Source organism: Pagrus major, chromosome 16 (assembly GCF_040436345.1).
Source record: "Pagrus major chromosome 16, Pma_NU_1.0".
Classification (NCBI taxonomy): domain Eukaryota; kingdom Metazoa; phylum Chordata; class Actinopteri; order Spariformes; family Sparidae; genus Pagrus; species Pagrus major.
Window position 1 is genome coordinate 20,185,885 of NC_133230.1, and position 24,963 is coordinate 20,210,847.

General features: G+C 42.3%; 1 protein-coding gene across 2 annotated transcripts; it reads right to left on the minus strand.

Moving 5' to 3' along the window:
* Positions 1–80: 80 nt before the first annotated feature.
* Positions 81–23,591, minus strand: LOC141010418 (G patch domain-containing protein 2-like). 2 transcript variants are annotated; one of them, XM_073483375.1, is made up of 10 exons: positions 23,512–23,591; positions 20,966–21,631; positions 15,307–15,368; positions 13,921–14,079; positions 13,731–13,816; positions 13,569–13,633; positions 13,434–13,473; positions 13,224–13,315; positions 8,106–8,188; positions 81–2,353 (listed from the first exon to the last, which is right to left on the minus strand). In XM_073483375.1, the coding sequence occupies exons 2-10, from the start codon at positions 21,625–21,627 to the stop codon at positions 2,199–2,201; spliced, it is 1,404 nt and encodes a 467-aa protein (XP_073339476.1). In that variant the 5' UTR covers positions 21,628–21,631; positions 23,512–23,591; the 3' UTR covers positions 81–2,198. The 2 variants fall into 2 exon arrangements, 1 of the variants encoding a protein (XP_073339476.1); XR_012180186.1 differs by lacking the exon at positions 13,224–13,315 and having other exon boundaries at positions 2,338–2,353.
* Between the last annotated feature and the right edge of the window lie 1,372 nt (positions 23,592–24,963).

Sequence of the window (24,963 nt, forward strand, 5' to 3'; positions counted from 1 at the left end):
CTGTAGCTACTGCATCTGTGACAGCTGTCTAATACATCAAGTCATCTTAATAGGTAAAATCTCACAAATTTTTACTTTCTGCTTGAATTTTTTTAATTACTCATCTTTTTCAACTTTTTATACATGCCAACACTAAAACAATTAAATATAGATGTGATGTAATAAGAAATAAAAGCAATTTCGATTTTCCAAGGGGGAAGACAAGAACAAGATTGTAGCTAGTCCCCTTTGCCGTTGCACTACCTAATAATACAAATAAGTAATACAAATACAGAGCGCAATATCTTCATTTTAGGGTCACTGATCAAATAATTGGTTGTGGTTTTTAAGACTTGAAAATTACTAGAACAGTATCGTAATAACATAACCGCTGCTCTACCTCTGACGATTTCTGCTGGACAGTCAAAAGACCTGGAAGCCATTTTTGTCATAGTTAGCGTAGATACTGTGGTTAGCCTTAATTAGCGATCAATTAATGATTATTTCCATTGTGGATTGATCTGTCGATCATTTTTGATTAATTGTTAAGTTGTTTGTCTATAAGATATTAGAAAATGGTGAAAAATGTCGATCAGTGTTTTCAAAAGACAGAATGTCTTGTTTTGTCAACAACCCAATATATTCAGTTTACTGTCACGGAGGAGTCAAGAAATCGTAAAATATTCACTTTAAAGAAGCTGGAATCAGAGAATTTTGACTTATTTTCTTAAAGGTGCAATATCTAAGAATTGGTCACCTCTCAAATTCATACTCAAAACCAATAATAACTCCCAAATGTAGCTGCCCTTAGCTAGTTCGGACTGGGAGCTCTGAAACCAGAGGAGTGTTAGTGTTTAGCAAACGCTGTAAACACTCTGTGTTAAAACTTTTCAGCTCATACAACTTAAATGTAATAGTCCACATTATTAATAATTCTGAAGTAATTGGTTTCCTGACTTTTTTTTAAAAAGTAAAGTCAATTCTTCAACAGCACAGGAGCTTTGGACCTAGATGTTCCAGAGCTAACTGGTTAGCAAGATATCTCTACAATGCAATATATAGGCATCATAATGTTCAAACTGCTATTTATTCACATTCTGTTGATAATTTTATTTAATCTTCTAATGTTTCCGACTAAAATTCTTACATATTGCCCCTTTAAAAAATGCTCTGCCAGCAGCTCGACCTGTATGGTTTAGGTCAAGCAGAAAGTTCTTCACTTGACTCCTACAGTATATGAAAATGCATTTTCCTGAAAATAATGCTTGTTTACCAGCTTGCCATGCTCTATTGCGTTTGATCTCACTGTATGCTGCCATTGATCTTTTAATGCATCTGATGCCGAGGGAGCCGGGGAAATGTATACCCCAAGGGTAGGTGAAAAGATAGTGTGCGACTCTCCTCTCTTGCCTCCAACAGCTTCTCCCACTCCTTTCTGCTGCACGGCTCCGAAAGCGAGTAATCCACCACTGCTGAAAAAACAGCCTGTTCAAACAGATCTGCAGCTGGCCTTGAACTTAAACACATTTGGGGGGACATTTGAATATGGAAGGTAAGCTGACGAGAACAGAGGCGGCCCTCCGAGGACCGCGACTACACTCCCTCTGTGTTGTGCTAATGAGCGCCTTTGTACAAACTGTAGCTTTTCAAATCCATGCTAATAGGAGGCCTGTACTTTGTGTGGCTCTCTACCGGTGGTCGCCTCACTGAACCCTGTAGCAGCATGTGGTAGCTAAACATTCTGATGCTCTCCCGTCTCAGAGAGGGCTACGTGCGGCTCCTGCACAGCCGTAGAGTAGAGCAGACTCTCCCTTCCCCACACTCCTAGCCTCACCTGACCATCCTCCCAGTGTTCCAGCTGACAAACGCTGCGCTACTAGAGTGGACATAATTGCCGGATTGTGTGGTAGCAGGTGGCCTGGAGACTGTGTGTGGAAACAGGAGGAGCCACCGAGTCTCGAGTCAAAACGAGGAGCCTCTTGAAGCTGCTTTCTTTCTTGAGGAGATGGCAGAAGGCTTAACAAGGCTTGATTGCATTAACATTTGTCATGCTTAATATACTACCTGGAAAGACTGGATTCTAGCAGTTACATGCTGATTTGAGGAATAATGATGTGCTTTGTAGTTTTCTGTGCAGCAGGAGGAGTTTTAGCCTTTTCATTCTCTGGCACAATAGCTTTTCTTTTGGCACACTCTTGTCCAGCCCTGTTTAGGTGTCCTCACGGTCCGGCCTGGAGGAAAGATAAACTCTCAGGCTGAGCAGAAATAGAGGACCGTGAACCTGATGCAGTTGGTCCTGCAGCCTCCAGGGTTGAGGTGTTACTGGCTCCCTGTGCCTCCTCTCTCTGGTGATCCTTGTGAAATGTGTTGCTGGCTGCAGAGAGAAAGAAAGCACATATCATATTCTGGACGTGTAACACAACACTGAGAACAAACAGTAAAAGATGCTCACATAAATCACATTTTCCTTGACTGTTTCAATGGACGGGCTCTGAAATAAAAATTTAATTTAGTCCACGGCTCCTGGATCGCTCGCTGTTTTAGGTGTATTAAAATAAAACTTTGAAGCAATCCTCTTCTAATAGGTTAAATATTAATGAGGTTTTGGTCAAGTGAGCCAAATCCAATTTGGCCCCATATGACTTGTGGACATGGTTATTAAAAGGCCAATCTGTGCTGCTCCTATGGCTTAACTTCCCCCCCTCCGGTTATGCTGTGTAAGAAGTAAGAAGCTGTATGTTTTCAACTCCATTCATCACACGTTCACATCCCACTGACTACCTCTCTTTTTAAAGATCCTCTTTCTCTTGATCTCGCTCACCTTTAAAGCTTTTTGTGTCTGCGAGTGAAGGGAAATATCTGAAAGAGAACCAGGGCCAATTTTTGCAGGAGACAGAGGAACTCTAAAACAATTGCACTCCCTAACATGCTTGATAAATAAATTCCTGATCTAACCCAAAAAAAGTTAGCGGCGGTCACACAAGACATTTGCGAGGCAGTCGCAGAGCAGAGGACAAGGGAACTAGAAGTGACATTGTGGCTCTGGGCTGTCTCAAAGGATTAGGCATTACAGCATTCACTGGCATGTGCTTTTGCTCGCTCCCATTATATCTGCTTGTGCCTCTTTCCAGATGACTTCTTCCCCAAACTGATCCGGCGGGCAAGATAATTGATTAATATTTCTTGAGGGAACGATGACTAACCGTTGCTGAGGTTCAACCCAAACACTCAGGTTAAACATAGTCAAAATTCAGAGGTTTTCATATTTGACAGATACACAGAAATGGCTGGGAACATTTAGTTTCCAAGTGTGTTAACATGCACAGGGCATACCAGATACTAGCCTCTGTTCTAGGTCAAGGTCACGATCAGGATTTAAGCTGTTTGTACTTTGTGTTTACTGTTTCAGTGCACCGATGTCAAATTGGACAATATCCTTAGATATGTTTGTCACAGAACTCACTATATGTATTGTTCTGTTCTCTCATAGTCCTACACATTACTTACTGTGTGCAGGTATGGGAAAACACATGTAATATTTAACAGTACATTGTATTTTATAAGATACATATGGAAGAAACACATTAGAAGCGTATGGTTTTGTGTGTAAAATCTTAACCTCAGAAAGTTCCTAGTAACCATAGCTGTCAGATAAATGAGGTGGAATAAAAAGCAATTTTTTAACCTCTGAAATGTAGACAAGCATAAAGTAGCAGAAAACGGAAATACTCAAGTAAAGTACAAGCACCTTTAAAACTGTATTTGAGTAAATGTAATGTTATAATGGTTGTCAGGTTAATTTCAACCACTGACTGTATGCAGGATGGAGGTACATAACATAAAGCTTTCAAATACTAAAGCACATTAAAATGAGAGCATCTTTGTATATTATGTATGATCCCAGAGAAGAATTAAAAAAAAGAGTTAACTCTCATATTAAACTGCTTTAATAACAGATCGTTTCATTTGTCCAGAGCACCTACACTCAACTGGTTTTACATCAAGGTCAATAAAGACATTACGACGCAAAGGTTTTCTGTCAATGGGAGAATTACAGTACATGCATTTATTGTGGGTGATAATGGGAGGTTGAATGGAACCATCTTACCATCTTAATAAGCTCTCATGTGATGCTCTCTAAAAACAATCATTACAGGCCTTCCTGGAGCACTCCCCTTCCCCCTGTTTATTAATCAGCTAATTACACATTGACAGTAATGGGCCTGCTGATTCCCACACTTAAATGAACAGGGCTGAATAGCTCTTTAATGATTAGCCTTTGTGTTTCTCTCTCCTGCTCGCTCTCCGTCTCTCATGCACACACACGTGCACACAATTGGAAAAAAAAAAGTAGGACATTCAAATCAGACCCCCTGGTGAGAAGGTTTGCACACAAACAAGTCAAGATGGACTAAGCTGCTAAAAACAAACCTGTCTCCACTAACAGAAAACAATTAGAGTGGTTACAAAGGCGGCACTGTACACTATGTCAACTTGCATGGGTTTCGCTGTTTGAGCTCAGCCTCCAGCAACAGCAAAACCCACCAAACTGAAAGTTTGGTGGAGCAGCGCAGGCAGGTGCAGGTGGAGACGGAGGAGATGGAGGGGGCTTTTTGAAGGACGCGAGCAGGGTGCGGAGTGGAGCCGGAGAGGGCGAAATAGTGCGGTGGGCTGCATTTCTGTCAGCAGAAGTGATGGCTGAGTGGTAGCGTTATTTGTCTTGTGCTGCCACAAGGCCCTCGCACCAGCCTGGGCATTAATGAGAGGGGGCCGGACCGCCGGGCAGGAACACGGCGGGCCTCCGACGCAGGTGATCTGTCACGCAGCCGTCTTGCTCGGGCAAGGAGACACATGAAGACAGAAGGGAGAGGAGAGGCGGCGGGGCTGACCGAGGGGCTGGCCTACACATGGGCACACACATGTGGCAGCATTTGGAGATAACGCACTGATGAGGTCAATCAAAGCGACTTCTATTTACTTCACCTCTTCCTGAAATGATGCACACTGAATAAGTTCAAGTTTGGGTTTATTACCATCATCCCTTTAAAGAGATAAAGATGAAGGGCAATATGAGAGACAGCAGGGGAGGAGTAAAATTGCAATAATTAATTAGTCTGTGTGTGAGACCAGCCAAGGCTATTAAAACCCATCAGGATTTTTACACTTACTGATTCATCTTTGCCTTTAGAGGAGCTCTCCGAAATTTGTGGAGTGTGTAGAATGAGTTCATTTTCAGGGTAATTTTCTATAATTCACTCACTGAAAAGACAAATATCAATATTTGTAGAAAATTATGGACAAAACCCAAATAAATCCAGTAAAAGTGACTATTTCAATCTGTATTTTTAATCATACCTGATAACCTATGAGAGAAAGCTCTATATCTGGTAAGGACTTGTTGGATTGAGTTGGATTGTTGGATTGATGCTGGTGTGAAAAGTAGAAAATGGCCAATTTAAGGCTGAGAAATGGAGCGGTCATCTAATCCAAACAGATACCTGGCTTGATAAGTTCTTGTGTGTTGTTTTTTTTCTTCTCACAACCAGCTTCAACACTGCCGTGGAAGTGCTAAAAGGGTAAAGAAAGAAGACAAAGCAACAGCTGGGTACCGCCTCAGTAATTCCCAACGGAGCCCTGCAAGACACCTCCAGCCGCAGACCATTTTCACTCCTGATTACAGAGTTTCAAATCAACCACTAACACATACAACAATCCACTTCCTCTGGCCAACTCAAACAAAGACTCGGCTGTCGTGTTCACTAAGAGCAACGCGCCGTTCTTAAACAATCTTTCCATGCAAACAAGATGTTTACCAGAAAACATCTCCACTCAACAAATCACTGAATCTGATTTTGTCTCTGTGCGCATTTATGCCAGAATGGCAACAAACCAAGATTTGTACACAGAGAGTGTGAAAGCTTGTCAGGGTGAATGTGCATCTCCTGGCGGTGGTGAGATTACTGAGGAGAGACATGGTGCAGCAGGCTGCCAAAGTAAAGATTTATACAGAGCAGTTGCAGCTGCAGAAACTGACATTGGACGACATGGGATGCATGATAAATCATGGTGGACAGGGGGCACTAGACTCAAGTAGCAGGAAAACACTCTGAACAGGGCTGAGGGGGGATGTACCAATCAGGGACTCTCCTATGCAATTTAGAAAAAGATAATCTTTTAGTCACTTACTCCAAAGCACACACAATAACATATAATTGCCTATTTGTAATTTGCACTTTTTTTTTTGGCACAGATGTCCTTGATAATTGATTTCATCTGTGGTAAAAGAATCCGTTTTCATGTTTGTTTAAGACTTTAACACACGTGTTTCCACCTCTTTACAACAATCTGTGGATCTGTTAACTGTCGAGAAACTGAGGGATGCCCCTCGTTCCGCATGTTGAGTATGAGGGGTCCTTAAGGGCCAGGGGTGAATCCTTTTTTACTTTTATGGGAAGCGGTTGGAGGTGAAGGACAGAGTTGCCGGCCGTTCCATCACTCAATGCAATAAATGGATGCAATCTGTATCCAAGTAAAGCATTGGCTGTTTTTAAATTCCACCTCTTTTATCCAAATGAATGATGGGCCCTGGTACAGTGCACTGTGCGGCAATATTAATATACATCAGAGGCCTGCACCCCTCACTAAATCAGGGAACCACCAGCATTTGTTATTTAAATGACAAACAGCAGCTGCAGGAGTGGAGCACGGAGCGGGGACGCAGAAGAAAAGGTGGACAAACCAATTCAGATTTCAATCCGGCAAAGACACAAGGCCCCGAGCCATGAGTCTAATGAAAAAAGGCAGCTCCACTGGTCCAAACAGACACAACGGCTGCTGCTCGGTGCCACCTCCAATAGGACGAACTCCACATCACACTCTTCTTCTTCTTTTGCTTTAAACAGAAAACTCCAAATGTAACAAAGCCACCAAGTCTTCCCTGTTAACTCACTCACCATCAATTTCTGTCATTTTGGTGGGATTATAAAATTCTACAGACTGACAGTAAGGCCATGCCAGTTTTTCTAACAAGGCTCTGTAAACTGTATTTAGGCAGAGAGGTGCGTTGAGATAAATGCTAAGATCAGCATGGTAACAAGCTCATAATACAACTCACCTGATTTTAATATTTGGGTACGATATATACAATGTTCCTCATCTTAGTTAGCCTAGTTAACAATACTCTGGAAACTTGAACAAGCAAGGTTGAATTGTATTGAAATAAACAAAACTCAGGTTCAGGCTAGCAAGATAGCCTTGCTTGTATCAGAGCACTTTTATTTGTTTATGTCACAAGATTAATCATTTTCATGCAACTTTAGATCCACTCAACATTCTTCCCTTCAGTTTGAGAACTACTGGATTAGCCTGTTAGCATGCCAACATTTTCTGATCAGCACTCAACACAGGTACAGCTAGGACCAATTTTTTACCATGGTTTTGGATCATTTTAAATTCTGACTTGGTGGCGTTACACTGAATTGTAATCATGCATGTATTATTAAGACCTGGCTGCTGCCCATCCTTGCTTTCACTTTTGCCCAGTGGCCACTCCTGGTATTGTTTGTAAAACTTTCCTTGAGCTGAGGAAAAAGACTTTAAAAATGCGTGACATCATCACAATGCTGCATCACAAATTTATGGGCCAAGTGCATAATCAGGAAGTAAACTTTTGTTTTGTGTTTGCAAGCAATTAGACTGAATAGGCACCATCTTTGCCTTCATTATCTAGTTCTATCATAAATCTATGGTTATAATGATTAAAATGATCACAATTCATTTTGAGGGAGGCATGAATGTCTGAAACAAATTTCATGGCAATTGTTTTGGCAGTTGTTGAGATATTTAACGTAAAACCACATGCTGACCTCATGTTTGCACCAGAGGAATGTCACTGGGTCACCAAAGTCAGTATGATTCATCCTCTGGGTACCATGAATGTCTGTGAAACATTTCCTGATCCATCCAAGAGCTGTTGAGATATTTTATCGGAGTGACAGACTCCCTGTCAAGCTCTCTCTTTGAGATTTTTGACATTTTGAATCTGCAGGTTTAATTCTTAATAATATTATACAGTAGGAGAGTGGTGAGGGAGCCATACATTCATCAGTATGTGTGGAGGGTGTTACCTGATGTGACGGACACTGCTTCTGTCTCCCTCCTCCGCCTGGAGTCTCCTCTGCACAACAGTCCTGGAGTAACGTTAGTCTGCCTGGTGGGCGCACACACACACATACACACAGACAGCGAGAACAAATGTTACTCAAAATATGATGATGCAGCTCCCGCTCACAATACACACATAAACATGTAGAAATGTAATAATTCCACAGAAGTCGATAAACACAAGCGCTGCTTTTTTTTGCAAACACTGCAGCTTACATTTGGCCTCGGTCTAATGCATATTTTGCCACATCTTAATTTTTCTTCATTAATACAGATTTTCACCTGAGAGAATATTCGATGAGCAGAGGTGCTGGGGTGCACGTGGCTGAGTCACTGCAGAGTTCACATAAACAAATTACACCTGCTCTGTGCCTCCTGTGTCATATGTCAGGAGCCCTGAAATAGGAAAAGCCCCCCCACCCCCCAACAGCTTAATAGCCCTGACTTCGGAGATGTAAAGTTAAGGTCAAGGTCCGTTCCATCACTGGGGGAGGGGTGGGAGCAGCTGATGTGGTCGAGCAGTGTGGTGGGAGGAGGGGGGGGGGACTGAGTGGAAGAAAGATATCTAGATCTGGTGACAGAAAAGATTTAAGGTAAAATCTTTACGCTTGTTACACACAACTAGACTTTATCTCAGAGAGGATTTAAAGAACTATATGGCGTCTTGTTTTAACCATGACAGACTGCAACAGAAGAGAGCTCCTTGTTAACCAGCCTGGCTCATCTAGGACTGCAGGCTACTTGAAGCTCACAGCCCTAAAAGGCACATGCTGCTACAATAAGGCCCCGTCAGGGCAGCCTTTTAACAGGCAGCGTGTTCCATGACCTCAACACCCATAAATCACATGACGGGTGTGCAGGCACGGGGTGTCGAGAGCTGTGCGGGGCACGCTTTGAGCGAAGTCTCTATGTTGTATAATCAATAGATATAAAAATAAATGGCCTGACCGTTATTCTCTCCCTGCTACCCCTCTCTAATAAAATCCCAGTAATGCATATTTCATTTACTTTTATACTTATTGATTACCTGTACTCCAGTTAGTAAATCACGCGCCTATCGATCCCTCAATCGTACCTCTGTCGGACAGCACATAACCAGCCATTTGCGCCCCTGATAAAGAGCTCAGGCATTGAACTCCCCACAGTAAATCTTTGCAAACTAACTTTTTAATTCCAAAATCGATCCACGTTTAAACGTCGCATTATTTCACGAGGCACGCCTGCGGTATTAAAAGTAATACCCTGATGCATTTGGTCTTAATGTGTGGAGGTCCATCCCTCCATCTCTTCCCTCATTACACCGAGGCAGAGGCACACCGGGGGCCCCTGCAGCCTGGAGGGAGGCGAGGGCCCTCCCCTGCCGCCGAGAGCTGAGAACTGAGAGGCAGAGCCGCTCTGGGGCCGCCAGGAGCCCATGGAGACGCTCAGCACAATGCTAATCAAACATGAGAATACCATCAGCTGGCTCATTAACCAAGGCAAAACACCACCATTCATCTCGGAGCAGAACCCAAAGGCTTTTTATAAGCATGTTACATGGCTCAGTGTAAAACTGAGAGAAGTTGTAAAAAAATGCACAACACTGTTTTTATTATTTAGCATCTGTTACTTCATCAGTTTTAACAGCGCGACAGATGTTGGCCAGTTGTTTTGTCCCTCAATCTACAGAAACTGTGATGAGAAAACAAAGATTGACTCAGAGGCAATGAGCAATGAAAAAACAAGACATATGTAATGAAGACGGCCAGCAACAACTAAATTCTATCAAAGACACAAGGACACGGAGGAAAAAGTCTCCAAGATGGATTTTTCAGGTCATATGAGACACTTTTAAATGCAGTGCAGTCCCTTAGAGCCCAGAGTAAAACAGCACTGACACAGGGTCAATTGTAATTTTGGCGCCCACATCCAAAAGCAAATATATCAATTAAAAATAATAAATCAAAAGAGGAGTGAAGAGCTGCAGTTACAAAATGGCCATCTATTTTCATTAGGGTACACGGCGCTTCAGGTGTGAGCAGGATCTCAAGATTAATAGAGGTATTCAAATGAATCAGAAAGGATTAGGTTCTCCAGGGAACATAATCAATAGCTCCAAATCAATAATCAATAGGCCACTCACACCAATATACTAACTGCTGACACTGAGATCTCACAATTAAAATGAAAACTGGGAAGGGAGTGGCGTAAGACTATGATTTATCTCACAGCGCAAGTGTCATTTAGAAATAAATAAGTCAATAGATAAAAGCTGCTGCTGCCCGGCTCAGGTGGGAGGCGGTTATGCATTTTAACGTGGCCACCGGCCCCGAGCATTACAGCCAAATCCCACAAAGCATCGCGCCTATTCACGCGCCCGACACGAGGATAAACAGCATGCAACCTCGCACAGCCTTTATCACTTAGCATCAAATCTCTGATTGTCGCCGTCAACTCGCAGCAAACAGGAGATGACAGCTTTTATTAATACAGTATCATTTCAACCTGGCCGCGGTGCAAGATTAATGCTCACACTCTGCCCACAGAGAAAACACTTTTCTCTCAAGGGTGTTTGGAAACAAAGAAAAGTCAGATGCATGGGAGCTCCGTGCTAGAAATCGATCACGCGGGTTAGACGCTGAAAAGAAATGAAAATATAGTGAAGTGAAATCAGGAGTGGACACCTTAAAGTTTGTTAAGAACAAGCGTGAGCAATTATAGCATTTCTCATTGTCATGCAAAACAGTAAGACTAATTGTGGCGTGTTGTGTTTGCATGTGAATGTGTGTTTTGGAGGAAGTTAGAGGAAGTAAATGGGTGCCATGTGTGCAGAGCTGGGTCGGAGAGGACAGAGCAGCCGTCTCACTGGAGAGTGGATTTGAGCAGCTTGGGGAGATAGACTCAGCTCGTGCCGTCCAACGGGACACATCAGAAGCCCCTCTCGTCAATCCCCCCTCTCTCCCTCATTCATTTGGGAGTATGATTTATACTTTTTGAAGTGAAGGGTCTTGAATCCCACTATAAAGGAATTAAGAGGTCTCCCCTGAGTCCGCCATTCAAATGAGAGCATGGCAGGGATATGAGGGCTTTTTAATAGAGAGAAATTAGTATTCACAATGCCTCAAACTGGAATCTGAAGGAACCTTTCAGGTGGAGAAGAAAGGACCAGTTTAGAAAAGAAAGCCCTAAGAAGTCGGGGGCTTTTCATAGCAGTCGTGTTTTTGCCCCTCATCAAGGAGTGCTGGGGCGTCTGTGAAATAACCCAAGAGAGAGGGAGAAAGAGGAGTGTGTGTGTGTGTGTGAAACAAAATTAAGAATGCACCATAAATAGGCAGAGAGGAAACAATACAATGAGGAGTCCCACAGACTCGAGGCCAACGGGGCAAAGCGGCTTCTCAACAGTCCCCCCATGCAGATCCAACAGTTCCGGGGATGACTGGGAGCGATGAGGTGCTTTGACAAACATCTTTTGGATTAACCTTTTTTGTGCAGTCCCAGAAATGCAGGGATTTGAATCGGCATTGCAACTATGTCAACACATAGCATTTCTCCATTTGGTGAACACTGACCTTGAAAACTATTGAGTTAAACTATTACTGGAGTCCAACTATCTACTGTCAGTTCAGCTCAGACTTCAGGCCAAGACTCACATTAACATTAATCTTCTGTTTGGTGTTCTAGAGAGTTAAAAAACATACTTAACATCGTTTTACCACTATTATACTTCAATTATCATTATCAAATTATTAGAAATGATTTGAAACCGATGATAAATAACAGTAAATAACACTTTAGTCCATTTTTCACAGCCTGTTCAAGGCAAGATTGTTTTGCCTCGCTGTTCTAGATAAAATGCACGAACACAGAATGGCAGAGCATTGAGGTTCCACCTTTAAGCCATCAGCGGAGGTAGTAACAGATCCGAATCAACACCTTGTGAGCCACTAGGACGGGACACATGTTGACACATGACACATGCTGTTACACGCGCTGTTGTGTTACACGTCATGCCTCTTTCGCCAGAAAAAACGGCATGCTATCTAACATCACACGCTGGGGCGGTATTTAAGTTTAGACAGAAATACTTGGTGCTGCATTCTTAATGTAGTAAATAATCAGAAAAGAAAGACAACGACAGCACTCCCATTTGACTATTTAACATTGCCACATGGGCGCTTCAGAAAAGCTGCCCTTCTTCAGTGTGTATTCTGGCAATTTGTCTGTTTAAAAAGGGCTATGACTTCAGTTGGGGGTCTCAGAGACTTATTTTAGATTTCTATCATTGGAGTGTTATGACAGTTTTGTTCATAAGAGGACTAAGGGGGAGTTATATGTCTCTGACCCAAAAGATGAGTGACATTAATGGCTTTTTGGCTAACTGAGGAATATATATGTGTTCATGCACAGCACATATAACATCTAAAACAAAAAATATTGTCTTATTTGGCCTGATAATAATGAGTTATGATTAAATGTTCGAGCTGTTTGTGGCAAAAGAAACAATTTTCTTCAACTCAACAAATTGGGCTTTATTGGGGCCAAAAGAAAAAATATATATAATCGAAGAAAAAATTGTTGATTTTTGCAATTATTATCATCTATTATTACTACTACACATATAGGAAGGTGGACTAGGGATGCAGTGGAGTCGAAGTAATGAGGAAGTAAAGCAAATGTCAACAAAATGGGTTATGATGGATGTGGACACAGGACAGAATACATAACAACTAAAGATTAAATCCTCCCTTAGTGTTTTTGAAACATGCCTGGAATTCACTCAAAACAGCAACAAAACAAGTTCTTCCTGTAAGGTCACACAAACACACATTCACAGCTTAATCTCATTTTGATGATGAAGAAGAAGAAGGTCTGGGACCACAACCCACTGATCTGCCCACACACAAACACTCACAGTCACTGAGGCATCATCTTAACAAAGATTAGTCTGGTTAACAGCGACCTATGCTCTGAAACTGATTCATTTAAATGAGCTGGTCATAGACTTATCCATCAATATATTGAGCTTTGATCGAACAGAAAAAGCTTTCTCCAATAGGCCCTTGAGAGGCTGCTATATTAAACTAACAAGTGGCATCAACTACCTGTTTGTGCAGATTGAGGAGGAACATCTGAGATGGGAGCTCTCTGACACCATGTCAATAGGACACACTGGTAATGGGCACAAAGGGTTCAACTGGAAATTGAAAGTATCAATAACATTTAGAGTTTGCAATTTCATCATTTAAAGGGGCCAAAAAGATGTTTGTTTGTTTTTTAAAAAGCTTGGAGGAAAAAAATGTATTGAAACATACCTGGCTTCTGTCTCGTTTTCCAACAGAAGGCAGCCAAAAGCTAAAAGGAGAAACAATATAATTACTGATGGAAACAGATGGACGTAATACCTCAAGAGCTGTGTATAATTTTGTTTTTAAAAGAGTGTATCTTACTCTCTCTGGTAAGGATCTTGGGAGAAGTGTCTCAGTCTCTCTACAAACACTGGCATGCTGTTTGCCTGTAAAACACAAATCAAAGATACGCAGTAAGAACAAAGAACATAAAATCTGTATAACAGATTTCTACTGAGGGGGAAGATGCCAGTTTGCTTTAACCTTGCTGGGAAGCCGTCTCCTGTCCTTCCTGATGCAGCAGGCTGCAGAGCCAGGCACTCGTTTCAGACGTGAATCATACCGATACCCTGCGAAAATACACAACGGATTCATCTTCCCGTGTTGCAAAATAGTCAGACAAGATCATTAATGTTTAAGAGAGTGTCCAAAGCACAAAGTCATCATCCTCTACCTCTCTGAGAGGGTCGTGCAGGTTGCAGGAAGGTGGGCGACGGGCGGTTATCCTCGAGGGAAAGCTGGTTGTCCGAGTCCCAGCCAGGCAACAGGCCAGCCACGCCCGTCCCGACTCCACAGTCGCCCTCGAAGAACCAGTCACTCTGCTCGTCATCGCCTGCACACAGGGACAGGGAGGGTGTTTCATTGGTTGGCGTGTCACTGCTGCAGACTGCATCTATTCTAGCACATTTCTAACCAACAAACTTTTGTAAAAATTGCCATAATCTGAATTCCAAATTTAAAATTATGTGATAAGGATACATCGGACCCACTCCGAGCTCTATGCAGCCTTCAATAAAATGCCAAAGCACCACCATTGCAGAATTGCTATGTCCGAAAATCAAGTAGCAGTGTAGGATGCACACTTTTAACCACAGTAATATGAGAGGATAATGTTGGAAATAGAGGGTAAATACTGTAATAATGTAATTAAGTGGACAGCAGAAAACCTGTATATCATTTAAGTAACATTATATATTTATTTGTTAGAAGCTAAGCTGCTGTGTCTTTGGTGGTCCAAAAAACATCAGCGGAGCTTCAACTGATGGTGTGTGCATCAATAATGACTTCCTCCTTTAACTACACACTACCGCACAACCAGACAACACCCGTCTCGTCCCCAGACGACCAGCTCTCCTCAGACCTGTCAGTCAGCAGAGAACACGCAGGAACCATGCCTCTCACAGTCAAGGTGTAGTGACAACTGTTAAATCAGAGGCCGCCTGGCCCCACCACGGCTAATGAGATTAGCAAAGGCTTCAGCGCTCATTAACACGACATGACAACGTCTTATTAGAGTCGCCTGGGTGCCCAGCAACCGGCCCATTGTATCGAAACCTCCCTCTCTAGCCCCAGCATTCCCTCGGAGTCGGGCAGGGTGTCGTCCAAATCTGACAACTCATCATCTTTCTTCACACGTTCAAGAATGCTTCATCTGTGAGCTCCAAATCACTTGTCAATTTGAACCACATAAACATATGGAGTTGTTGCACTTAAAGGTGCACTATTGACTTTTGGAGAAGAAATTTTAATCAGAAAAGAAAGATCTTCAATTACTGATTTTTTTTTATGCCTATAAAATAAACAAACTGACCTTAAAGGACAACACCATTTCATACTGTTTTACTTTGTTTATATTTGGCGGACCCTGCCACATTTCTAGCTTCAAATAGGGTTCTGGAGACCTTATTTTCCTCTGAGAAAAAAATTAATGTTTCTGAGTTTGTATTATTACCTCATTAATACTGTAAATATTAAAATTCTGAGTTTGAATTTCTTCTCCAAAACTACATAGTGCCCCTTTAATAACTTCCCATATGTTAAATGCATTGTGTTTTAATACCTTGTCTCCCCTCATCATTAGTGAACAGGCCGGGGTCACTGCTGCATGTACTGCTGGTTTCCCTGCAAAGAAAAGAAGAAAAACATCACATGTGAATGAACGCCACTGACATGTCTCTTTTATATCAATGACATTTGAGGATGTAGAACTCTGTTTTGATTTGTCCTCTCAAACCTGATGGGTTATTCAGGTCAGACAATGTTATAGCATCTGAAAAGTGAACAATGTCCATCAGAAATTTACATGGCCGTGTAATGTCAATATTTAACATGTAACATTCAATAATAGAAATAATGAAGAAGTCCGGAGCTGGAGGTCGACATAAATGGAAATGACACAAAAAGACAGAGCGTGCTGTGTTCTCCCTTGTTGCGATGGCAAACACAAAGGCATGAGAGGAGGCTCTGATCGAAGCCACTGAGTGACATGCACAATCTAATTGAATATCCTCCGCTGTCAGCTCCAATCTAATCTGGCCTGCGTTGTGGAGGATGACAGGAGAGCGAAACACATTCCCCTGCCTGCCCCTCCCTCTGGGTGTGCCCCACACACAGAGCGACCCACAGACGTGCCGCTTCCACACAACAACTGGCCAACATCTGCTGTGTGGGCTGCAGCAGCTTACTGCCTCGACTGCTCCATCGCTGCTTCTCTCCACACCCCCAGGCAACCCCTGTTACACTGCCTCCACACCCTCTGTGTCCCCCCTCTGCTAACCCCAGACCACCCTGGGTTTCTCTGCCTTTCTCACACCTCAGCCACCTTGAACCAGGACCTCCAAACACTCCAAGGTCACGAGGGGGGGTGTTAGGGGAGGGGCGGAGGTGATGAAGATGGAGGGACGAGAGCTAAAAAGAAGGATTTTTTCTCTCAGAATATTTATCAGAATATTTATATATACATACATACATACATACATACATGACATGTACATACATACATACATATATATATATATATATATATATATATATATATATAGATATATATATTTTAAAGTTTGTCCTAAAACCCTTAAATGACAAGTTGCATCATTGCACTAGGTGACACTGAAGTCCTTCTTTTGTTTAATTTCAGGCATTCCCATATATGTTGTACTTCTAGCACTAATGCTCAATAGTGTATTGATCCGCAGCTGTAAATAGTCCCTAACAAAAGCACTGTTTACTCCTGTTTGAGTAATGTTTGCTAAAAACTACAGTGCCCAGATGTTTCAGGAAATTACTTTTAATTATTTTTTTAAAATGACACTATATTTAATTTCTTTTTCTTTTTTTAAAGGATAATGCACATTTAGCATTTTCCTGTAAATGTGTCAGTGTTAGCAAGCAAGCTAACTGCATTGATTTTATACATTTATATATCTGTGAACGTTTTTGAAAGATTTTTGTCTTTAGTGGAAACAAACAGATCAAGGACAGTGGAAAGTATTGAGAAACGGACTAAAGCAGTGTCGGTTTTGCTCTTTTATTTTCCTTTCAACACAGCTATACAGTCAAACTACTTTATGAAAGGGAGGGAGCCCGATGCTCTTGATTGCCTTGCATTTTGCCTCCTGTTTATCATCGCTGACCTTGCTCACAGGAGAAAGCTGGAGGGTCAGATATGCGCTGATACGGTGCATTGCCATATTGCAGAGGCCTGCCAGTGACGGCAGGATCAGAAAAACGTCCATCCAGCCTGCGCGTCTTTTCTGGCCAGATGGTCCTGCATCATCTCCTCACATCCGCAAGAAGCAGATGTGAGAGGGGAGCAGGCCTCTCCGGGGAATCTGGAAGATGTCTGGCCGAGCTGACACCACCGTCCCACCCCTTCAGCCCCATCTCCAGACCGATTCCCCAGGCCTCTGCTCAGCTGTAACCCACCTCTGGACACATCGGCTGGCATCTGGAGCTCACAACACTCCAACATGAGTTAAGGACACAGCCACAAGCTCTACAATAACTACCACTTTATACATGATTCCACAACTTTTCTGAGAAATTAGGAACTAGTGATGGTTAACTATTTCCAGCAGCATGCCGTAAAAAAATGTGTTTGCTTCTTATTGGAGAGATTTGTGCAAAGTTTGAAAAAGAATCACAGGTATAAACAATTAATCACAGACACCCATTAAGTATTTATCTGTATTAAAGGTGTAATGTGATGTCGCTTGGAGCAGCACCGGGCCGATGTGAGACCGTTTCAATTAAGTACTGCCTAATTAATGGCATGAATAATTGAGACCCCCATTTTTCTTGGGACCAAAAGCAACACCTCCGCTTTCTTTAGCAGTGACCTTTGTCAGGAAAAGTTGACAAACATTTTAGGGCAAACTTTGGTCTTTGACTCACAAAGTAGCACTTCCACCAGTCAAAATGGAGATACTATATTGTGGATTAGGTGCTATAAAATAAACAAATAAGTCTTAATTATATAAAACGCAAATTGTCCATGGTGAAACAAAGGCAAGGGCAACTGCATTCCAGTATTTTAGAGCTGAACTCCCCACATGGCCCTATTGTCTCTGTACAAGCCAAAGAGGTGAAGCAAAACACAGTATCCAGATGAGCACTAATAATTAGGATATAATCCTCAGCTCCTGGGAGAGGCAGACCAGTTTGCACAGAGATTACAGGCTAGCCGCCATTTATTGAGCCCGGGCTCATTCTGCAGAGGAATAAAGAAGAGGCAGAGACGGAGGGGGGCAAAGCGCTGATAACAATGGATCTGTGGGCTCTTCAAACAAGCCGCCTCAACCCAAATCCATGCCCTCTTCCATGGGTGTCTGATTATAAGGTTATCCCACCATCCCTGAGCTGCAGTAATTGGATTAGTCTCAGAGATTTATGAAAATTAACTTCAGCAAATGCTGCACTGCTTCCCCCCCAAAACTCCTCATAGAGTTTTCAAAATATAAATGACAGCACGATACAGTTGAGTGTGACAAAAGCACACACAGTGGCTTTGTTTTTCTGGTGGCTTGGGCTGAAGTCACCAGTAGCAGCGCACAGCTGGAGACGGAGGCTGAGCCCGGGACGGCGTCTACCCACAGGTGAGGCCTGCTTGCTGGGCCAGCCTGGGTGCCAGGTGGCCTCACTGCCAGCAGGCTGGGCCAGGTCTAATCAAGGATGTGGAGCCCAACTGGAGCTGCCAACATCTGCTCCTCTTGCACTTGGGTGGCTGACGGCAAAGCTCTGCTCCGTATGCACATAAGAGGAGTGACCTTGAGGAGAGACCAGACACTCCGTATGAAAAAGGTTAATGGAATGAATGGAGACCAAAGAAATCAGAGTGCTTCGACAATGGCATCTGTGTCTAACATCAAATGGACCGTACACTCTCTGAGTATAAATATTGCTGTTGTACCACTGTCAAGCCCCCATCACCGCTGCCATTTGTTCATATCCTTTGCCTCTGCCGCGGCTTAACCATTAGATTGTTCAGCCCTCAGTACAGTGTGGCAGTCTACTGAGCAGCAATCAAGAGCGTTGGCGTTGTGTAAGTGAGAAATGATTGACAGCGTGCCATGGTGTTCCCATTTATTTCTTCTCCGGAGCTGTTTTCTGTCAGAACGGCTATTGATTTTTCCATAAAATAAGAAAACAAGTACCGTTTAGGGGCTAGGGAGGTCAGCACAAATTAAACCAGAAGATGTAAAGCCTTCGGTCTGTCCCATTACCGGTTACCTCAAATGTCTTCTTCTCAAAGGAAATACACTGTGCAGGAGCATGGCGACACACTGAGAATGGGAACTTACAGGCCTTTAAAGACGATGTTACTGAATGTTGTAATGCCACTGAACTGAACTGCACAGCCCAACATATCGTCTATTTATCAGTTTCTGAAACATATCGTCTATTTGTGAGGCAGAAAAACACTTAAAACCTTGAATTTTAGTGAATAAAAATGGTTAAATAATCAACAAATGCATTAATAGAAATTTAATGTGCAACTATTTTGACAGTCGATTAATAATTGAAGTTATTTTTTCATGAAATCAAATATGTGGATTTGCTGCTTTTACTCTTTTTTTGATTACTGCAGAAAATAAGCTCTGTGGCAAACACAAGTTTATACTAACACGTTTTGTTCAGCAAGATAATTTTTTACAAATGAACATCACTTTTGTGATTTTTGGAGGGTAAATGAAATAACCAAAAGTAAAAAGCTGAAATTAGGCTATTTAAGAACGACATGACATCGGCATGACTTCATCAACACCACTAAGCATCATCCTACACTATACATATTTTACTATAATATAGCCTACATACTTTACTATAAGTTGATCTACAAGTTGTAAAGTTAGACTTCGAATAGTTACTAACTAGAGTCTGCCTATAAAGATGGACTAGTGAGTAGATGAGTCTCAGTCTTTGGCGTGATGATGTTTAATGTCCTTGACAACTTCTGTCATCTCATCTAGCCATTAGTTAGTTTCTTCTTTTAAAGAAACATAAAACACATTTTAATTCAAACGCGGGGTGTTTACTGATGCTTTTTATGTCGGAGAACAAAATGTAAAGCTAGTGTTAACCATAGACCTTATTTCAGTCATCTAACCATAAACCCATTCAAAAAACCCATTGATTTTGAGACAGGGGAACCGGAAGCACAAAAATGCTATCTTGCTGCCAGGTTTTAGGATTCATTCCTGTAGCACTCTGTTCAGCCCTTTCTTCTGGTGGAATTTTATTTGGTCCAATACTTTGATTTATGGCCAATTACCTGGATAGAAAATATCTTTGGGTTTTACCTTTGGCTCAGGGAAATTACGATGGGCATTTTCAATTTCCTCACAAAGTTCAAAAGACCAAATTACTGATAAATTAATCATCAAAATAATCATTAATTGACGACCGCTTTTTATGCCAGAATTACCATTTTAGGAAAAAACTGGTCACCATTTAGTCTTTTGACAGTAATGATATAATATCCCTCTCTGCTGCCAGTTCACAGCCACATTTAGTTTTGCTAAGTAAAATGCACACGAGCGGGTGCACTATGGGACACTGGGACCGACCCAGCTTTAATTACCCAGCCCAAGACAGGAATTCATTTCAAAACAAATCAATACCACACCAAGTCACTTATTTATTTGTGACAATATTTCTCGAAGGGAAATAATGAGCTGGCAGATGCCCGGAGGCATAACTATCAAAGATCCCTCCCTGGTGATCATTTCAGCTATAGGAGATGAGGATGAAGAGGCTCTATCATTCATTTTTAATGTCAACTCAATCCTTTAAAGTGAAGTGGTACTGTATGATTCTGATACCTTTTTTTGGTTTCGTTGAGGACACGCTGAATATTGACAAGTGGCTCGGTGAAGACAGGCAGTATAGATCATCTTAAATGTCGCCTTGTTTAATTGCTTCTGTCTGATAGTAGTTATGATCATGACTTTTATGTTATGGGTTTAACTGCCTTGGTAACTTTCCATATAAAGGGTAAAAAGGGCTTTTAGAGTTTTGAGCTCCCTTTTCGGTATGGTTTTAATCCTGACTCTTTAAACAATGACAGGATTAACATTTGGCTTTTTGGACACCAAATGTGGAGCGGCTCATTTCCTATACGGCCTCACAACATTGTAATGAATGAAGCGTTACGTGTGACTCGAACACAACAACAAAAAGCGGAAGAAAATACAGATATCCTTCCTTGAATCTAACATTACCCTTCAGACATGTTCTCATCTGCAGCATCTCTGCGTTCCTTGGCCATCTTTCTCTTCCAGCACTCCTTTCCCATCAGCCTGGCTCCTTCAGTCTGTCGCTCTGCTCCCACCCAACCACCAGCCCTCTTCTTCGATCCTGACAGATGCTGCATCCTAGTTGGCCTGTGTCTCCGTCTCCTGTCAACACCAGAAACCTTCAGCTTCTGCTGCAGCCTAACAGTGACGTTGGAGGACATGCGTTTGACCTTCCTCCGCCTCCTGAGTGGCCGTCCAGAATTATTCTCGGTGAAGGAGTCAGACTCTGGCCAGGAAGGCTGCCTAGTCCTGACCGGGCCTCTCATGACGGAGCGCCATCGAATGGTTGGGGTCATGTCGTCAGAGTCGCTGCAGTTGGCCACAGAGGCAGCGATGGTTGAGGAAGCATTCTCTCTGTATCCTTTAGTCTCGTCCAAGCTGGACTCAGAGGCCTCAATCCAGCATCGTCGGTGCTCCAGTGGGAAGAGGGAGGATTCGCGGCAGCGCTTGCGGCCTCTGCGGCGGCGGATCTGCCTGCGCTGCTGCAGAGGATTAAGGACCATTTCCTCCCACAGCTCCCCCAGTTTACTCTGCTCTGAGGTCTGCTCCAGAGCAGACACCAGGTCCTGCACCAGCTCATCCATCATGGTGCTGGAAACCAAAGACACAGGATACAACAGAGTTAACTAAAATGATGTCAAGACAAAGAGTTTAAAACCATACATGATGCTACACCAAAATAACATGTAATATGTGTGCGCAGGGTAGATTAGTTTCACAGACATACAACAGGCATGACAATAGGGGGAGATTACAGTATTTAATGTAATCTTACTTCTGTTTCCAAACTTTACTAATGAAGTGATGTAGTTCTTCCTTGGATGATGTATTATGCATAGTGCAACGTGAGCTATTACAAGCAACATTATGGATGAGGATCTTGTGCAAAAGAACTGTCTTTAATGCATTTTTGTGTTTCAGGGATACAAACTGAGAAATTCATAGGGTAGTTCAAGTCTAAATGGCATTTCAAAATAAAGAAAAGTTGCAATTTAGATCAAAATTGCAATTTATTAGATCATGATATTATTGTTAGGCATCGACCACCCCTTCATGACAACAGCTTAATGTGAAGCCAATGCTGAAGTATATTAAAAAACTCTCATGTCTCTCTCAAAATACAAGGTTATAATCAGTATCTTTATACAATAACTTAGGAGTCTCAGCCTATATAAGCTAGCTGCGTTTAGGCAAGCACATTTTTGGATTCTGGAAGATGGGTAAGGAGTAAAAGTCAAGTAGAGATACTACTAGTAGGGCGGTATTCGGACACTATTCAGCATTCTTACTACTATCAGTACCTGTGTTTTTGTGTACAATTGTTGGTGAAATAAATTAATTTGAAAATGCAATGTTTTGCCTGTGACGTAGCCTCCTTTCGCTGTGTGTAGCCACCACTCAGTGGTCTTACTTAATGTCCCGCCCACAACTCCATCTGATTAGTTACATGTCACAAGTCATAGCTACTCAACACTGAATAATCTAGATCTGCAAAGTAACTAGTAAACAAAGTTACATTTAGAAACCTAATGGTGACATCACAGACCAATAACATTGTTTATTAATGGATGTGTGTGCAGGTGGACGAGTAGCATTATATGATATATGATATGTATTGGGTGCATTACACAATTGTGGGTTGCAAAATCAAATAGTAGACTATAGTGTTGGATTTTTACTGTTTTGCAATATAATGAAGTATCCTGATTTGTCAAAGTCAGGTCTGGTTATTTAAAAATTATGAATTGTTTGTAACGTGATTTTCATACATTTTAGTACCCACTTCCACAATAGACTGAAATTACATCCGTCTGCTTTTCATCATGATGATTATTGCCAAATGAAAATGTGTTATCTCTGAATCTTCCACAGTGAACTTCTCTCTGTATAATCAGTGAGCACCGTAACAACATGACAGGTTAAGGAAGCTCTTGCTGTAGTTTGAAATCTAATCTGATCCCTGCTGTTGATGTGGGAGATCTTCACCTGTGGTTTGTAATCTCTGGACCCAGAGATGCAAACCTCAGTCGTGTGTTTTAAGGAATAAAACATCCCAAGGCTCATTTCCTTCAGAAGTCTAGCAGCATATAATTATAGATGATCATCCACACTGTGAAACTTTCAAGTTGCCCTTGTTTTATTGCAGCTTGTTTGCTCAAAAATCAGCGGCTACAAAACACTCAGCAGCTTCTTCATTACAAGATCAGGGAGCTGTGCAACATCAGTGCGGCTGAACAATAGCAGAGGCAGGCTGAGCTGTCTGCATGCTCTGTGTTACATAACAACATGTCACACGTGAGCTGAGCACAAGGACAGCCTGGACAGCCGCACATCTCCTCACTGTTAACTCACTTATGAACGAAGCACACCGTTTAACAGCGTTTAACACAGCAGCCGTGTCATATCCGATCATCAGCTATCATAACGTTATGTAACAATAGACAGAGAGTCTGCTGTGTTTGGGCACTCACCAGTCGCAGCTCGTCTTGTTTTGTTTTCGCCACAGCTGAGGCACCAGACGCACTTCCGCCCTGCTGTCCAGCCAATCAGGTGTCGCCGCTGCGCTGTGACGCTCCTGCAAAAACAGACCGCCACCGCCAGTGTTTATGCAGATAAGAGCCCACAGACAGCCTGCTGAGCTGCTGATAACGCATTTAACTTAACCACCATCGCACTCTTATAACAAGCTACGGATGCAAACTGTTATTTACATCTACTGTATTACTGCAGGTTTCTAGTAATGTGTCTGTGAGGCCCAACAGATATTATGTTGATCATATATTGTGGTGTATTATTGTGTTATTCCCTACAGTGGGCTCTATGGGGGGTCCATCTTATTTTTCATTGGACATGACAATAGAAAATGAGTCAGCTTAACAGGGGAACTGTACCAGGTTTGTTCAGCATGCCTAACCATCGTCACATGGTCAACTTTTGGTATTGATCTCAAGTAATGCACATGAACATGACACAGCTCACCTGTTTCACAAACTCACTTCTCTCATGTCCTGTTTCCAGCACGATACGCACTGATTAGGCATCCCAGCTGGTGTGATCCCATCACAAGATGGTCTGAGTGGATGGGAATGATGGAAACTGAGATACGGTGATTCAAGAATTAAATCGGATGTGGCAAGGAGAGGAAAGCTGGGGATGGGGGCAATGGCCCCCTTCCTACTTCCTACCTCCCTACCTCCAGAGCCGTTGCTCAGACCATACCAACTTCTTCAAACTTGGTGTTCATTTTGATCTCAACTACACACCTGTAAGGTTTTGTGACTTCACCTTGACACGTGCTATCGCATTGGCAAAATCTGTCAAAGGAATGCAGGAAGGAATCCTAAAACCTGGAAATAAGTTAGCATTTTTGCACGTTTAGCTCCCTCCTCTCAAAGTCAATGGGTTTTATGAATGACATTTTTGGTTAGATGCCTGAAACAAGGTCCGTGTTAACACTAGCTAAAGAGATTTTCAAATTTTGTGCTATGACATGAAATACATCAGTAGATACCCCATATACCCCGCGTTTAGGTGTCTTAAAAAAGGAGGAGGTTGCGAACAAGTGATTAAATGAGAAGTTGTCATCATGCCGAACATGGAGACTCATCTATTCTCGTCCGACTTTACAGGCCAACTTTAGTTATAAACTATTCTAACTCTAAAATGTGTACAGTGTAGTGCAGTATGATACTTAGTGGTGGTGTCATTTACAACGCAGTGCAACGCATCATATAACCCACACAAAGACCTCAAAAGGTGAGAGAGTGGGTAGTCCACTAATTACAGGGCTGGCAGTTTGGTCCTCAGCTCCTCCTGTCCACATGTAGAAGTGTCCTTGATCAACACACTTGCAATTTATGTGAGTGTGAGTGAAAAGGTAAAAAAAATTAAAAAGAAGCTATATAAATGCAGTCTATTACCCA

What these genes read in the sequence shown, in the direction of transcription:
- LOC141010418 (XM_073483375.1), bottom strand. Translation starts at nt 21,627, where the DNA reads ATGATGGATGAGCTGGTGCAGGACCTGGTGTCTGCTCTGGAGCAGACC. An exon ending in GGAGACGGCTTCCCAGCAAG is followed by an intron (nt 13,634 to 13,730) that starts GTTAAAGCAAAC and finishes TGTGTTTTACAG; the next exon opens with GCAAACAGCATGCCAGTGTT. An exon ending in TCCTCAATCTGCACAAACAG is followed by an intron (nt 8,189 to 13,223) that starts GTAGTTGATGCC and finishes TGCGCCCACCAG; the next exon opens with GCAGACTAACGTTACTCCAG.